The 16,822-nt window shown below is 37.0% G+C and overlaps 1 protein-coding gene across 1 annotated transcript in view; it reads right to left on the bottom strand.

Moving 5' to 3' along the window:
* The window catches only part of LOC134684696 (uncharacterized), a 36,100-nt gene that overhangs the window by 16,470 nt on the left and 2,808 nt on the right, over positions 1–16,822 (bottom strand). The window contains exon 3 of the mRNA XM_063544001.1: positions 14,263–14,381. Coding sequence (XP_063400071.1) covers positions 14,263–14,381 — 119 coding nt within the window. The remainder of the gene's footprint in view (positions 1–14,262; positions 14,382–16,822) is intronic.

The raw sequence follows: 16,822 nt of genomic DNA, 5'->3' as shown, positions 1-16,822 counted from the left end.
ATTATATAAGGAATGTATCTCCCTCATGCAAAGCTCTGATTCCTTTCACGGATTTGGCTATACTTTTAGGACCTTTTGGATTATAGCTCTTCATCTTTTATATAAGCTTTGGATTTCAAATATTTGGCCACGAGCATCACTGAAGAGACATGTATTGTCGAAATGCGCATCTGGTGCAAGAAAATTGGTACCGTTAATTTTATTACTACCACTGGGTCGATGCCTCTGCTGGTGGACTATTAGTCCCCGAGGGTATCACCAGCCCAGTAGCCAGTACCTCGGTACTGGCATGAATATACGGATTTTTTGTGTTATTAAAATTTGCTGTTACAAAATATTATAAATTATTATAAATTATTTAAGGAATGTATCTCCCTCATGCAAAGCTCTGATTCCTTTCACGGATTTGGCTATACTTTTAGGACCTTTTGGATTATAGCTCTTCATCTTTTATATAAGCTTTGGATTTCAAATATTTGGCCACGAGCATCACTGAAGAGACATGTATTGTCGAAATGCGCATCTGGTGCAAGAAAATTGGTACCGTTAATTTTATTACTACCACTGGGTCGATGCCTCTGCTGGTGGACTATTAGTCCCCGAGGGTATCACCAGCCCAGTAGCCAGTACCTCGGTACTGGCATGAATATACGGATTGTTTGTGTTATTAAAATTTGCTGTTACAAAATATTATAAATTATTATAAATTATATAAGGAATGTATCTCCCTCATGCAAAGCTCTGATTCCTTTCACGGATTTGGCTATACTTTTAGGACCTTTTGGATTATAGCTCTTCATCTTTTATATAAGCTTTGGATTTCAAATATTTGGCCACGAGCATCACTGAAGAGACATGTATTGTCGAAATGCGCATCTGGTGCAAGAAAATTGGTACCGTTAATTTTATTACTACCACTGGGTCGATGCCTCTGCTGGTGGACTATTAGTCCCCGAGGGTATCACCAGCCCAGTAGCCAGTACCTCGGTACTGGCATGAATATACGGATTTTTTGTGTTATTAAAATTTGCTGTTACAAAATATTATAAATTATTATAAATTATATAAGGAATGTATCTCCCTCATGCAAAGCTCTGATTCCTTTCACGGATTTGGCTATACTTTTAGGACCTTTTGGATTATAGCTCTTCATCTTTTATATAAGCTTTGGATTTCAAATATTTGGCCACGAGCATCACTGAAGAGACATGTATTGTCGAAATGCGCATCTGGTGCAAGAAAATTGGTACCGTTAATTTTATTACTACCACTGGGTCGATGCCTCTGCTGGTGGACTATTAGTCCCCGAGGGTATCACCAGCCCAGTAGCCAGTACCTCGGTACTGGCATGAATATACGGATTTTTTGTGTTATTAAAATTTGCTGTTACAAAATATTATAAATTATTATAAATTATATAAGGAATGTATCTCCCTCATGCAAAGCTCTGATTCCTTTCACGGATTTGGCTATACTTTTAGGACCTTTTGGATTATAGCTCTTCATCTTTTATATAAGCTTTGGATTTCAAATATTTGGCCACGAGCATCACTGAAGAGACATGTATTGTCGAAATGCGCATCTGGTGCAAGAAAATTGGTACCGTTAATTTTATTACTACCAATGGGTCGATGCCTCTGCTGGTGGACTATTAGTCCCCGAGGGTATCACCAGCCCAGTAGCCAGTACCTCGGTACTGGCATGAATATACGGATTTTTTGTGTTATTAAAATTTGCTGTTACAAAATATTATAAATTATTATAAATTATATAAGGAATGTATCTCCCTCATGCAAAGCTCTGATTCCTTTCACGGATTTGGCTATACTTTTAGGACCTTTTGGATTATAGCTCTTCATCTTTTATATAAGCTTTGGATTTCAAATATTTGGCCACGAGCATCACTGAAGAGACATGTATTGTCGAAATGCGCATCTGGTGCAAGAAAATTGGTACCGTTAATTTTATTACTACCACTGGGTCGATGCCTCTGCTGGTGGACTATTAGTCCCCGAGGGTATCACCAGCCCAGTAGCCAGTACCTCGGTACTGGCATGAATATACGGATTTTTTGTGTTATTAAAATTTGCTGTTACAAAATATTATAAATTATTATAAATTATTTAAGGAATGTATCTCCCTCATGCAAAGCTCTGATTCCTTTCACGGATTTGGCTATACTTTTAGGACCTTTTGGATTATAGCTCTTCATCTTTTATATAAGCTTTAGATTTCAAATATTTGGCCACGAGCATCACTGAAGAGACATGTATTGTCGAAATGCGCATCTGGTGCAAGAAAATTGGTACCGTTAATTTTATTACTACCACTGGGTCGATGCCTCTGCTGGTGGACTATTAGTCCCCGAGGGTATCACCAGCCCAGTAGCCAGTACCTCGGTACTGGCATGAATATACGGATTGTTTGTGTTATTAAAATTTGCTGTTACAAAATATTATAAATTATTATAAATTATATAAGGAATGTATCTCCCTCATGCAAAGCTCTGATTCCTTTCACGGATTTGGCTATACTTTTAGGACCTTTTGGATTATAGCTCTTCATCTTTTATATAAGCTTTGGATTTCAAATATTTGGCCACGAGCATCACTGAAGAGACATGTATTGTCGAAATGCACATCTGGTGCAAGAAAATTGGTACCGTTAATTTTATTACTACCACTGGGTCGATGCCTCTGCTGGTGGACTATTAGTCCCCGAGGGTATCACCAGCCCAGTAGCCAGTACCTCGGTACTGGCATGAATATACGGATTTTTTGTGTTATTAAAATTTGCTGTTACAAAATATTATAAATTATTATAAATTATATAAGGAATGTATCTCCCTCATGCAAAGCTCTGATTCCTTTCACGGATTTGGCTATACTTTTAGGACCTTTTGGATTATAGCTCTTCATCTTTTATATAAGCTTTGGATTTCAAATATTTGGCCACGAGCATCACTGAAGAGACATGTATTGTCGAAATGCGCATCTGGTGCAAGAAAATTGGTACCGTTAATTTTATTACTACCACTGGGTCGATGCCTCTGCTGGGGGACTATTAGTCCCCGAGGGTATCACCAGCCCAGTAGCCAGTACCTCGGTACTGGCATGAATATACGGATTGTTTGTGTTATTAAAATTTGCTGTTACAAAATATTATAAATTATTATAAATTATATAAGGAATGTATCTCCCTCATGCAAAGCTCTGATTCCTTTCACGGATTTGGCTATACTTTTAGGACCTTTTGGATTATAGCTCTTCATCTTTTATATAAGCTTTGGATTTCAAATATTTGGCCACGAGCATCACTGAAGAGACATGTATTGTCGAAATGCGCATCTGGTGCAAGAAAATTGGAACCGTTAATTTTATAACTACCAATGGGTCGATGCCTCTGCTGGTGGACTATTAGTCCCCGAGGGTATCACCAGCCCAGTAGCCAGTACCTCGGTACTGGCATGAATATACGGATTTTTTGTGTTATTAAAATTTGCTGTTACAAAATATTATAAATTATTATAAATTATATAAGGAATGTATCTCCCTCATGCAAAGCTCTGATTCCTTTCACGGATTTGGCTATACTTTTAGGACCTTTTGGATTATAGCTCTTCATCTTTTATATAAGCTTTGGATTTCAAATATTTGGCCACGAGCATCACTGAAGAGACATGTATTGTCGAAATGCGCATCTGGTGCAAGAAAATTGGTACCGTTAATTTTATTACTACCACTGGGTCGATGCCTCTGCTGGTGGACTATTAGTCCCCGAGGGTATCACCAGCCCAGTAGCCAGTACCTCGGTACTGGCATGAATATACGGATTTTTTGTGTTATTAAAATTTGCTGTTACAAAATATTATAAATTATTATAAATTATATAAGGAATGTATCTCCCTCATGCAAAGCTCTGATTCCTTTCACGGATTTGGCTATACTTTTAGGACCTTTTGGATTATAGCTCTTCATCTTTTATATAAGCTTTGGATTTCAAATATTTGGCCACGAGCATCACTGAAGAGACATGTATTGTCGAAATGCACATCTGGTGCAAGAAAATTGGTACCGTTAATTTTATTACTACCACTGGGTCGATGCCTCTGCTGGTGGACTATTAGTCCCCGAGGGTATCACCAGCCCAGTAGCCAGTACCTCGGTACTGGCATGAATATACGGATTTTTTGTGTTATTAAAATTTGCTGTTACAAAATATTATAAATTATTATAAATTATATAAGGAATGTATCTCCCTCATGCAAAGCTCTGATTCCTTTCACGGATTTGGCTATACTTTTAGGACCTTTTGGATTATAGCTCTTCATCTTTTATATAAGCTTTGGATTTCAAATATTTGGCCACGAGCATCACTGAAGAGACATGTATTGTCGAAATGCGCATCTGGTGCAAGAAAATTGGTACCGTTAATTTTATTACTACCACTGGGTCGATGCCTCTGCTGGTGGACTATTAGTCCCCGAGGGTATCACCAGCCCAGTAGCCAGTACCTCGGTACTGGCATGAATATACGGATTGTTTGTGTTAATAAATTTGCTGTTACAAAATATTATAAATTATTATAAATTATATAAGGAATGTATCTCCCTCATGCAAAGCTCTGATTCCTTTCACGGATTTGGCTATACTTTTAGGACCTTTTGGATTATAGCTCTTCATCTTTTATATAAGCTTTGGATTTCAAATATTTGGCCACGAGCATCACTGAAGAGACATGTATTGTCGAAATGCGCATCTGGTGCAAGAAAATTGGAACCGTTAATTTTATTACTACCAATGGGTCGATGCCTCTGCTGGTGGACTATTAGTCCCCGAGGGTATCACCAGCCCAGTAGCCAGTACCTCGGTACTGGCATGAATATACGGATTTTTTGTGTTATTAAAATTTGCTGTTACAAAATATTATAAATTATTATAAATTATATAAGGAATGTATCTCCCTCATGCAAAGCTCTGATTCCTTTCACGGATTTGGCTATACTTTTAGGACCTTTTGGATTATAGCTCTTCATCTTTTATATAAGCTTTGGATTTCAAATATTTGGCCACGAGCATCACTGAAGAGACATGTATTGTCGAAATGCGCATCTGGTGCAAGAAAATTGGTACCGTTAATTTTATTACTACCACTGGGTCGATGCCTCTGCTGGTGGACTATTAGTCCCCGAGGGTATCACCAGCCCAGTAGCCAGTACCTCGGTACTGGCATGAATATACGGATTTTTTGTGTTATTAAAATTTGCTGTTACAAAATATTATAAATTATTATAAATTATATAAGGAATGTATCTCCCTCATGCAAAGCTCTGATTCCTTTCACGGATTTGGCTATACTTTTAGGACCTTTTGGATTATAGCTCTTCATCTTTTATATAAGCTTTGGATTTCAAATATTTGGCCACGAGCATCACTGAAGAGACATGTATTGTCGAAATGCACATCTGGTGCAAGAAAATTGGTACCGTTAATTTTATTACTACCACTGGGTCGATGCCTCTGCTGGTGGACTATTAGTCCCCGAGGGTATCACCAGCCCAGTAGCCAGTACCTCGGTACTGGCATGAATATACGGATTTTTTGTGTTATTAAAATTTGCTGTTACAAAATATTATAAATTATTATAAATTATATAAGGAATGTATCTCCCTCATGCAAAGCTCTGATTCCTTTCACGGATTTGGCTATACTTTTAGGACCTTTTGGATTATAGCTCTTCATCTTTTATATAAGCTTTGGATTTCAAATATTTGGCCACGAGCATCACTGAAGAGACATGTATTGTCGAAATGCGCATCTGGTGCAAGAAAATTGGTACCGTTAATTTTATTACTACCACTGGGTCGATGCCTCTGCTGGTGGACTATTAGTCCCCGAGGGTATCACCAGCCCAGTAGCCAGTACCTCGGTACTGGCATGAATATACGGATTGTTTGTGTTATTAAAATTTGCTGTTACAAAATATTATAAATTATTATAAATTATATAAGGAATGTATCTCCCTCATGCAAAGCTCTGATTCCTTTCACGGATTTGGCTATACTTTTAGGACCTTTTGGATTATAGCTCTTCATCTTTTATATAAGCTTTGGATTTCAAATATTTGGCCACGAGCATCACTGAAGAGACATGTATTGTCGAAATGCGCATCTGGTGCAAGAAAATTGGAACCGTTAATTTTATTACTACCAATGGGTCGATGCCTCTGCTGGTGGACTATTAGTCCCCGAGGGTATCACCAGCCCAGTAGCCAGTACCTCGGTACTGGCATGAATATACGGATTTTTTGTGTTATTAAAATTTGCTGTTACAAAATATTATAAATTATTATAAATTATATAAGGAATGTATCTCCCTCATGCAAAGCTCTGATTCCTTTCACGGATTTGGCTATACTTTTAGGACCTTTTGGATTATAGCTCTTCATCTTTTATATAAGCTTTGGATTTCAAATATTTGGCCACGAGCATCACTGAAGAGACATGTATTGTCGAAATGCGCATCTGGTGCAAGAAAATTGGTACCGTTAATTTTATTACTACCACTGGGTCGATGCCTCTGCTGGTGGACTATTAGTCCCCGAGGGTATCACCAGCCCAGTAGCCAGTACCTCGGTACTGGCATGGATATACGGATTTTTTGTGTTATTAAAATTTGCTGTTACAAAATATTATAAATTATTATAAATTATATAAGGAATGTATCTCCCTCATGCAAAGCTCTGATTCCTTTCACGGATTTGGCTATACTTTTAGGACCTTTTGGATTATAGCTCTTCATCTTTTATATAAGCTTTGGATTTCAAATATTTGGCCACGAGCATCACTGAAGAGACATGTATTGTCGAAATGCACATCTGGTGCAAGAAAATTGGTACCGTTAATTTTATTACTACCACTGGGTCGATGCCTCTGCTGGTGGACTATTAGTCCCCGAGGGTATCACCAGCCCAGTAGCCAGTACCTCGGTACTGGCATGAATATACGGATTTTTTGTGTTATTAAAATTTGCTGTTACAAAATATTATAAATTATTATAAATTATATAAGGAATGTATCTCCCTCATGCAAAGCTCTGATTCCTTTCACGGATTTGGCTATACTTTTAGGACCTTTTGGATTATAGCTCTTCATCTTTTATATAAGCTTTGGATTTCAAATATTTGGCCACGAGCATCACTGAAGAGACATGTATTGTCGAAATGCGCATCTGGTGCAAGAAAATTGGTACCGTTAATTTTATTACTACCACTGGGTCGATGCCTCTGCTGGTGGACTATTAGTCCCCGAGGGTATCACCAGCCCAGTAGCCAGTACCTCGGTACTGGCATGAATATACGGATTGTTTGTGTTAATAAATTTGCTGTTACAAAATATTATAAATTATTATAAATTATATAAGGAATGTATCTCCCTCATGCAAAGCTCTGATTCCTTTCACGGATTTGGCTATACTTTTAGGACCTTTTGGATTATAGCTCTTCATCTTTTATATAAGCTTTGGATTTCAAATATTTGGCCACGAGCATCACTGAAGAGACATGTATTGTCGAAATGCGCATCTGGTGCAAGAAAATTGGAACCGTTAATTTTATTACTACCAATGGGTCGATGCCTCTGCTGGTGGACTATTAGTCCCCGAGGGTATCACCAGCCCAGTAGCCAGTACCTCGGTACTGGCATGAATATACGGATTTTTTGTGTTATTAAAATTTGCTGTTACAAAATATTATCAATTATTATAAATTATATAAGGAATGTATCTCCCTCATGCAAAGCTCTGATTCCTTTCACGGATTTGGCTATACTTTTAGGACCTTTTGGATTATAGCTCTTCATCTTTTATATAAGCTTTGGATTTCAAATATTTGGCCACGAGCATCACTGAAGAGACATGTATTGTCGAAATGCGCATCTGGTGCAAGAAAATTGGTACCGTTAATTTTATTACTACCACTGGGTCGATGCCTCTGCTGGTGGACTATTAGTCCCCGAGGGTATCACCAGCCCAGTAGCCAGTACCTCGGTACTGGCATGAATATACGGATTTTTTGTGTTATTAAAATTTGCTGTTACAAAATATTATAAATTATTATAAATTATATAAGGAATGTATCTCCCTCATGCAAAGCTCTGATTCCTTTCACGGATTTGGCTATACTTTTAGGACCTTTTGGATTATAGCTCTTCATCTTTTATATAAGCTTTGGATTTCAAATATTTGGCCACGAGCATCACTGAAGAGACATGTATTGTCGAAATGCACATCTGGTGCAAGAAAATTGGTACCGTTAATTTTATTACTACCACTGGGTCGATGCCTCTGCTGGTGGACTATTAGTCCCCGAGGGTATCACCAGCCCAGTAGCCAGTACCTCGGTACTGGCATGAATATACGGATTTTTTGTGTTATTAAAATTTGCTGTTACAAAATATTATAAATTATTATAAATTATATAAGGAATGTATCTCCCTCATGCAAAGCTCTGATTCCTTTCACGGATTTGGCTATACTTTTAGGACCTTTTGGATTATAGCTCTTCATCTTTTATATAAGCTTTGGATTTCAAATATTTGGCCACGAGCATCACTGAAGAGACATGTATTGTCGAAATGCGCATCTGGTGCAAGAAAATTGGTACCGTTAATTTTATTACTACCACTGGGTCGATGCCTCTGCTGGTGGACTATTAGTCCCCGAGGGTATCACCAGCCCAGTAGCCAGTACCTCGGTACTGGCATGAATATACGGATTGTTTGTGTTATTAAAATTTGCTGTTACAAAATATTATAAATTATTATAAATTATATAAGGAATGTATCTCCCTCATGCAAAGCTCTGATTCCTTTCACGGATTTGGCTATACTTTTAGGACCTTTTGGATTATAGCTCTTCATCTTTTATATAAGCTTTGGATTTCAAATATTTGGCCACGAGCATCACTGAAGAGACATGTATTGTCGAAATGCGCATCTGGTGCAAGAAAATTGGAACCGTTAATTTTATTACTACCAATGGGTCGATGCCTCTGCTGGTGGACTATTAGTCCCCGAGGGTATCACCAGCCCAGTAGCCAGTACCTCGGTACTGGCATGAATATACGGATTTTTTGTGTTATTAAAATTTGCTGTTACAAAATATTATAAACTATTATAAATTATATAAGGAATGTATCTCCCTCATGCAAAGCTCTGATTCCTTTCACGGATTTGGCTATACTTTTAGGACCTTTTGGATTATAGCTCTTCATCTTTTATATAAGCTTTGGATTTCAAATATTTGGCCACGAGCATCACTGAAGAGACATGTATTGTCGAAATGCGCATCTGGTGCAAGAAAATTGGAACCGTTAATTTTATTACTACCAATGGGTCGATGCCTCTGCTGGTGGACTATTAGTCCCCGAGGGTATCACCAGCCCAGTAGCCAGTACCTCGGTACTGGCATGAATATACGGATTTTTTGTGTTATTAAAATTTGCTGTTACAAAATATTATAAATTATTATAAATTATATAAGGAATGTATCTCCCTCATGCAAAGCTCTGATTCCTTTCACGGATTTGGCTATACTTTTAGGACCTTTTGGATTATAGCTCTTCATCTTTTATATAAGCTTTGGATTTCAAATATTTGGCCACGAGCATCACTGAAGAGACATGTATTGTCGAAATGCGCATCTGGTGCAAGAAAATTGGTACCGTTAATTTTATTACTACCACTGGGTCGATGCCTCTGCTGGTGGACTATTAGTCCCCGAGGGTATCACCAGCCCAGTAGCCAGTACCTCGGTACTGGCATGAATATACGGATTGTTTGTGTTATTAAAATTTGCTGTTACAAAATATTATAAATTATTATAAATTATATAAGGAATGTATCTCCCTCATGCAAAGCTCTGATTCCTTTCACGGATTTGGCTATACTTTTAGGACCTTTTGGATTATAGCTCTTCATCTTTTATATAAGCTTTGGATTTCAAATATTTGGCCACGAGCATCACTGAAGAGACATGTATTGTCGAAATGCGCATCTGGTGCAAGAAAATTGGAACCGTTAATGTTATTACTACCAATGGGTCGATGCCTCTGCTGGTGGACTATTAGTCCCCGAGGGTATCACCAGCCCAGTAGCCAGTACCTCGGTACTGGCATGCATATACGGATTTTTTGTGTTATTAAAATTTGCTGTTACAAAATATTATAAACTATTATAAATTATATAAGGAATGTATCTCCCTCATGCAAAGCTCTGATTCCTTTCACGGATTTGGCTATACTTTTAGGACCTTTTGGATTATAGCTCTTCATCTTTTATATAAGCTTTGGATTTCAAATATTTGGCCACGAGCATCACTGAAGAGACATGTATTGTCGAAATGCGCATCTTGTGCAAGAAAATTGGTACCGTTAATTTTATTGTTATAGTTTTATTAACGTTAAAGAAGTAGAAATAAGTTTGTACATGTATCGTTACTGTTAGAAAGAAATTCGCTCCAAATAAAAAACATTTGTAGTTCGTCTTATTTCTGTGTGAAATAACGTCAAAAAGTTCGAATGAAGAAAAAAAAATGACTGTAAGGTGACCTTTAGTTGTTATTGATAATGTCTATGTCCTTTGGTGTTCTGTGAAGAGCTGTCTCATTGGCAAATGTACCGCATCTTGTTTTTTTTTATGCCACAAACATTTCTGGACAAACGGAACATACGGATAGACAAAACAGAAAAAAGCCCATAAAACAGCAAAATATAATCTTGATGTTCTTATAAACCAACTTTGAAAGATAACTTAGTACTCAGTAGTTTAACAATGAAGGTTACTGCACAATTACTTTCTTATTTGAAAAATCCGCCGGTGCCAAAATTGCAAGATTTTCTTCCCTTCCGGAATACCTGAGATCATCCAAGGTTTTGTTGGGTTACGTGTTGCTAAGTTTTGAGTTTTTTATGTTACATTCTATGTGGACTGCTGTTTGTCTTCTCGTCGGTTTTCGTTTTTCGCTATAGCTGTGACGGTTTTTTCGACCTTTGAGTGTTGTTCATTCGATGTCTTTTGCCTCTCTTTTAAAATGTTATCTCTCCTTGCAAAAGTAAAAACACGTACTGTATATACATGGAGGAATTTGTGTACAGTTAAAAATAATGTTGCCAATATATTTTTGCATAAGCCGAGTTATGAGAGATCTGCACAAACTTTTAGAGAATCGTGTAGCAGTCATGTGTTCTCGTATATGGCCGAGTAGAGATCGAAAAGTGGTCGCGAAGGGATCGGGTATAGGTCGAGTTGGTCTGGGATCAAACAAATATACAAGTCGCATTGATCTGGAAGTGATCGGGATTTGGTCGAGTTTATCTGGAAATGATCGAAAATTAGTCGAGCAAAGGTCGAAATGATCGAGTCCTGATTGGTAAAATTTTTGTATTCCGACCAAATTCGATCTCTATACGATCCTTTCCCGACCAATTCGACCGCTACTCGACGAGTTCTCGATCTCTTCTCGAGTGACTTGCTTCTCGATGCCTACTCGAATGTTTTTGACATGTCAAAAACTCTCGGGTAGACAGTCAGATCAATGCTGAGCAAGGTAGACTATCCCGAACATTCTTGTCGATTGAGCCAGACTGGTCTCCAGATCACGTAATTTGTCTTGATCGGGCTTGATCGAGTTGATCGGATCGGCAGTGTGAACCTAGCTTTACATAAATGTAACAGTTGAAATGCAAGGGTCGTATAAAAGAAAAAGTCTAACAGATAGGTTCACACTGCCGATTAGATCAACTCGATGATCATGATTGACCAAATTTCCACGACCAAGCTCAACCAAATTCATGATCGGGCCTGTTAAAGACTTCTACACGACTGTTATCCGACTGTATACGACTTTAACTCGACCATTGACGATTCCTTAAAGACTCCATCCCGATAACAAAATGAATACATATTCGATGATTCCGATCAATTCACGATCTCTACACGATCATTACTCGACTAGCTAGACCAAATCAACTATCTTCGATCTCGGACTGATCTTGTCCAGAAAAGATCGACCTGATCGTATATGGGTTGGGACTTGATTTGGTATGCACAATTTTAATATAAAAACGTTCGAATTTTGTATTCCCCGTTAATTCGGACTGAGCATAAGTGTTACCCTCGTCCGTCCGTTAGTACGTTCGTACGTCCTAACAATTTTAGTTTTCGTTCTCTAATTTTATTTTGCCTCAACCAAATTTTATGAAACGTATATACACAATCCTTATTAATACCATAAAACATAGTTCAAGTGCGAATTTGGGTAGCTGTTCTTGAGTAATGACCCTTTATAGTGTTAAATGCCAGACGGAGCATTATCTAAGTCCCATGAAAACATTCTCCGTTTATTTGGTTAGATTCAGTAGAAGGTCTGAGTAAAATGATACTTTTAAAATACCTACATAGGAATGGAGCAGCTGGGTTATGGGCAAGATGGTTAGAGCCCAGAGAGAGGGTGAATAGCTTTGACGCAGCTTGAAGAGTGCATTGAAGACGAACAAGAATGTGTAGACAGCAACAGGCGCCGAGAAATCTAGACGAAGCAGTGGCTGACACGACGACCACTGTGTGGGCAGAATGAGAGACTTGTACTTACTAAAAAAAGTGACACCCAATGGTTATAAAAACTTCCTCATAGTGGGGCATTAAGTTTCACCCTTATCCGTCCATAATTAGTACGTACGTACGTCCTAACAATAAGTTTCCGTTCTCTAATTGTATTTTGCCTCAACAATTTTATCTTATAAATAAAATACAGATCAAGTGCAAAGTTGGGTAGTGCCACTTTTACCGTTTTAAGTAAAGAATTAAACTTTCTGACGTTATTTGCGAGCCGACGCTTGATTTGTGTACCATGAAGTATTTTAGTTCACAAAAATTCTGAGTTAAATCATACATTTAAAACATCTACATGGAAATAAAGTAATTGGATGTGTAGACAAGGTGGTTAAAGCTAAAAGAGAGATATTTGTAAATACATGTGACGGAGCTTGTAGAAGACAAACAATAAGGCTTAGACGGTAAAGGGCGCCGAGAAATCTAGGCGAGGCAGTGGCTGACATAGCACACACTGTGTAGGCAGTATTAGAGACTTCTTGCAGGACTTCAACAAAGAGAACCCAAGTGGTCCTCAGAGTAGACGCTGATATTGTATTGGAGCTACATTTCTCTTTTCTTGAAAATGACACCACACAATGAGATTTGTCACTCAGTCTGGATTAGAACTATAGATAAGTTTTCCTTGCTTTCTTACAAGTAGGAGTATTGTTTGTGTCATTTCAAGTGCATATGTATGTAATCATCAGTATTTCTCATCGATTTGATATCCAGTAGTTAAATGGTCGAAGGTATGTTTTGTGTAACAATGGCAACACCATTCATGTATAAAATATTTAAAGAGGGGGATTAAAATGTCACATATGTCCCTAGAGGAATGGAGGTATTTATGTTCAGTTTAAATAAATAGTGCCAATACACTATTGCGGGTGCAAAGTTATGACATACAATCAGATCTGCACACAAATTTAGGGACTCGTGTAGTAATATTGTGTCCTCGTTCATGACCGGGAATAGATCGAAGAGTGGTCGAATGTGGTCGCGTATAGATCGGATATTGGTCGAGTTTGTCTGGGATGAACACAATATAGAAGTCGCAGTGTTCTGGAAGCGAACAGACATAGGTTGCGTTAATCTGGATCATAGATCAAACATGTTGACATTGACCTGGAAGTGATCGCATATTAGTATACGAAAGGTCGTTTTGATCGAGTACTGATCGGTAAAATATTTGCATTCCGACCAATTTCGATCTCTATATGATCCTTTCCCGATCAATTCGTCCGCTATTTGACGAATTCTCGAACTCTTTCGATTGACTTGCTTATCGATCCGTACTGGAATGTTTTTGACATGTCAAAAATGCTCGGGTAGAAAGTCATATCGATGACGACCAAGGTAGACAACCCCGAACATTCTTGTCGATTTAATCAGACCAGTCTCTCGATTACTCAATCTGCCTTGATCGGCCTTGATCTAGTTGATCTGATCGGCAGTGTGAACCTAGCTTAAACTGTATATGTCATTAGTCGGTATCGACAGTTGTTGAAAAAGTACACAAGACAAATTAATTAGTTATCTAAGGGCGATTTCAATACAAAATATTCAATCTTAATTCAATTATATTGCTCCATATATGTATTTACAATTATTACCTGTAAACCAAAGAATTGAGAACTATTGCAATGTACAATACATTCTTGAAGCTGCTCTCCTTGTGTTACTTGTTTTTTTAGGCTGTATAATGTGTCCACATTACGGAATTCGAAGCAACCTATACGTAAACAATATAAGAACGTGGATAATTAATGAGTTTATATATCTATATATATATGGGAGTTATATATGGGAGTTTATATATATATATATATATATATACGGTTTTTTATTCAACGCAGTCATAGGTTTGAACGTAGTTTTCAATTTAGACTTGTTTATAATTTATCGTTTGGGCTTGTATCATATTTTCCCTCCGGGTAATATGATCCGTTCATCCTATATTGACTCTTAAAATTCAAGAATCAATCTTAAATTGAGGGTAAGTTATATGGTCTTCCAAATACCGTTTCAATACCTAACATCACTGAGGAGACAAATATTGTCGAAATCTAGATCTGGTGTACACACAAATATTGACACCTTGTGTTTGTGGCATAACATCTTGGTCACAAGTTCATTGTTTTCTGTTTAGTAATACATTTATATTAAGATCCAATTTGTTACATCTCGTGATCAATTTTATTTGGCAATCGCCAATGGCAGTCAGCAGGGTTAAAGAACATCAATTGTTCGACCTGTTAGTCAAATGCGTTTTGTTTAAAAGAACTTTTTCACTTTTTTGATTTTTAGGAAAATGTTGTTTGTGCAGTATTTAGACCCTTCTACAATGATCTTTTTTACATGCACACGTATAAAAATTGCGGTTTTTATCCAACGCAATACTAGGTTTAAATGAAGTTTTCAATTAAGACTTGTTTGTATTTTATCGTTTAGGCTTGTATCATATTTTCCCTCCGAGTTCTATGATCCGTTCATCCTATATTGACTCTTAAAATTCAAGAATCAATCTTAAATTGAGGGTAAATTATATGGTTTTCCAAATACCGTTTCGATCCCTAACATCACTGCGGAGACATATATTGTCGAAATCTAGATCTGGTGTACAAACAAATACTGGCACCTTGTGTTTGTAGCATAACATATTGGTCACAAGTTCATTGTTTTCTGTTTAGTATTAAATTTATATTAAGATCCATTTTGTTACATCTCGTGATCAATATTATTTGACAATCGCCAATGGCCGTCAGCAGGGTTAAAGAACATCAGTTGTTCGACCTGTTAGTCAAATGCGTTTTGTTTAAATACACTTTTTCACTTTTTTGGTCTTTTGGAAAACGAGTAAAGAAAAATTGAATGTTATCTATTGGAGTTATCATATCTGAGGTCTGGATGACAGGTCGTAAATAATGGAAGATAGAAAACTAATGTAAAATAAAAAGTTCAACGATAAAAACGAATTCAAAGTAATTGATTTTTTGAGATTCACTTGTCGAGAACGAGTTGTGAGATACAGAAGTCGATTAACGAGTATAAAAACCCGAGATGCGAGTTAGAAAGGTCGATTTGCGAGGTACGAACTACAACAGTCGAGTTGCGAGTAACAAAAGTCATTTGCAACTTATAAAAGTAGATTTGAGAGTAATCAAATTAGATTTGCGTGAAAAGAAGGAAGACTATTTTGATTGTTTGGTGTACCTCTCTAACATTTTTGAATGATGATTGTTGATATAGTATTAATAATCATTTGTGTTGTTTGAACTGCATCTGAGTCTCGTGGAAAAAGGTGAATGGATTGTTAGACATGTTAGGTTATCAATACGAAAAGTACTGTTATTTTCCGAGGAAATTTTAAACAGAAAGCCATCTGAAATACAGCGGATGGCTTGTAGTTTTTTTTAAAATTAAATTTCACAGCTAACATAATATCCTAAATAAAAATGCTAATTCAACTATAGTACACATATGTAAAAGACCCTCTCTGTAGAGTATGTTAACAGTGGGCTCTTCGAGAAAGCTGCAGATGCACTATTTGTTAGTGTATCAAAAATAATATTTTAGTAGTGACACTCAGAATTCTGAATGTTTAAAAGAGGGGCGAAAGATACCAAAGGGTCAAGGGTCAGTAAAACTCATAAATAGAAAATAAACTGACAACGCCATGACTAAAGATGATAAAGACAAATAGACAAACGATAGTACAAATGACAAAAGATAGAAAACTCAAGAATTAGCAACAAGAAACACACAAAAATGGTTTAAGTGATGCAGGTCTACATCATAAAGATGTGAATATGGAGATCGAACGCGTAAGTAACGTGTTTAACAAAGCCGTATGTTTGTGTATGTCCTAAGAAAGGAATATGTAGCCTTTGTTGGTCTTGTATGATTTTTTTCAAATTTTGTTATATCTATAGTTTTCTGAAAAAAAGTATGGCGTCTGATTGGAGATGTCTCTGGGTGTGGGAATATGCGATTTATCAATTCGAGGAAGTGTTGCCATTTAAGTTCGAAAAAGTAATTTTTACCCCGTTTCGATAGGAATAAACAATCTACTGTAATATTACTATATTAAATTGTTAGACAATATTTCTTATTCATAAGGAATCTAACTATGGTGGCCGGTTAAGGTCATATCACGTTTTCGCCTTTCAGTTA

Source organism: Mytilus trossulus, chromosome 9 (assembly GCF_036588685.1).
Source record: "Mytilus trossulus isolate FHL-02 chromosome 9, PNRI_Mtr1.1.1.hap1, whole genome shotgun sequence".
Classification (NCBI taxonomy): Eukaryota; Metazoa; Mollusca; class Bivalvia; order Mytilida; family Mytilidae; genus Mytilus; species Mytilus trossulus.
The sequence above is the reverse complement of the archived record's forward strand: the minus strand, read 5'-3'. Positions and strand labels throughout refer to the sequence as shown.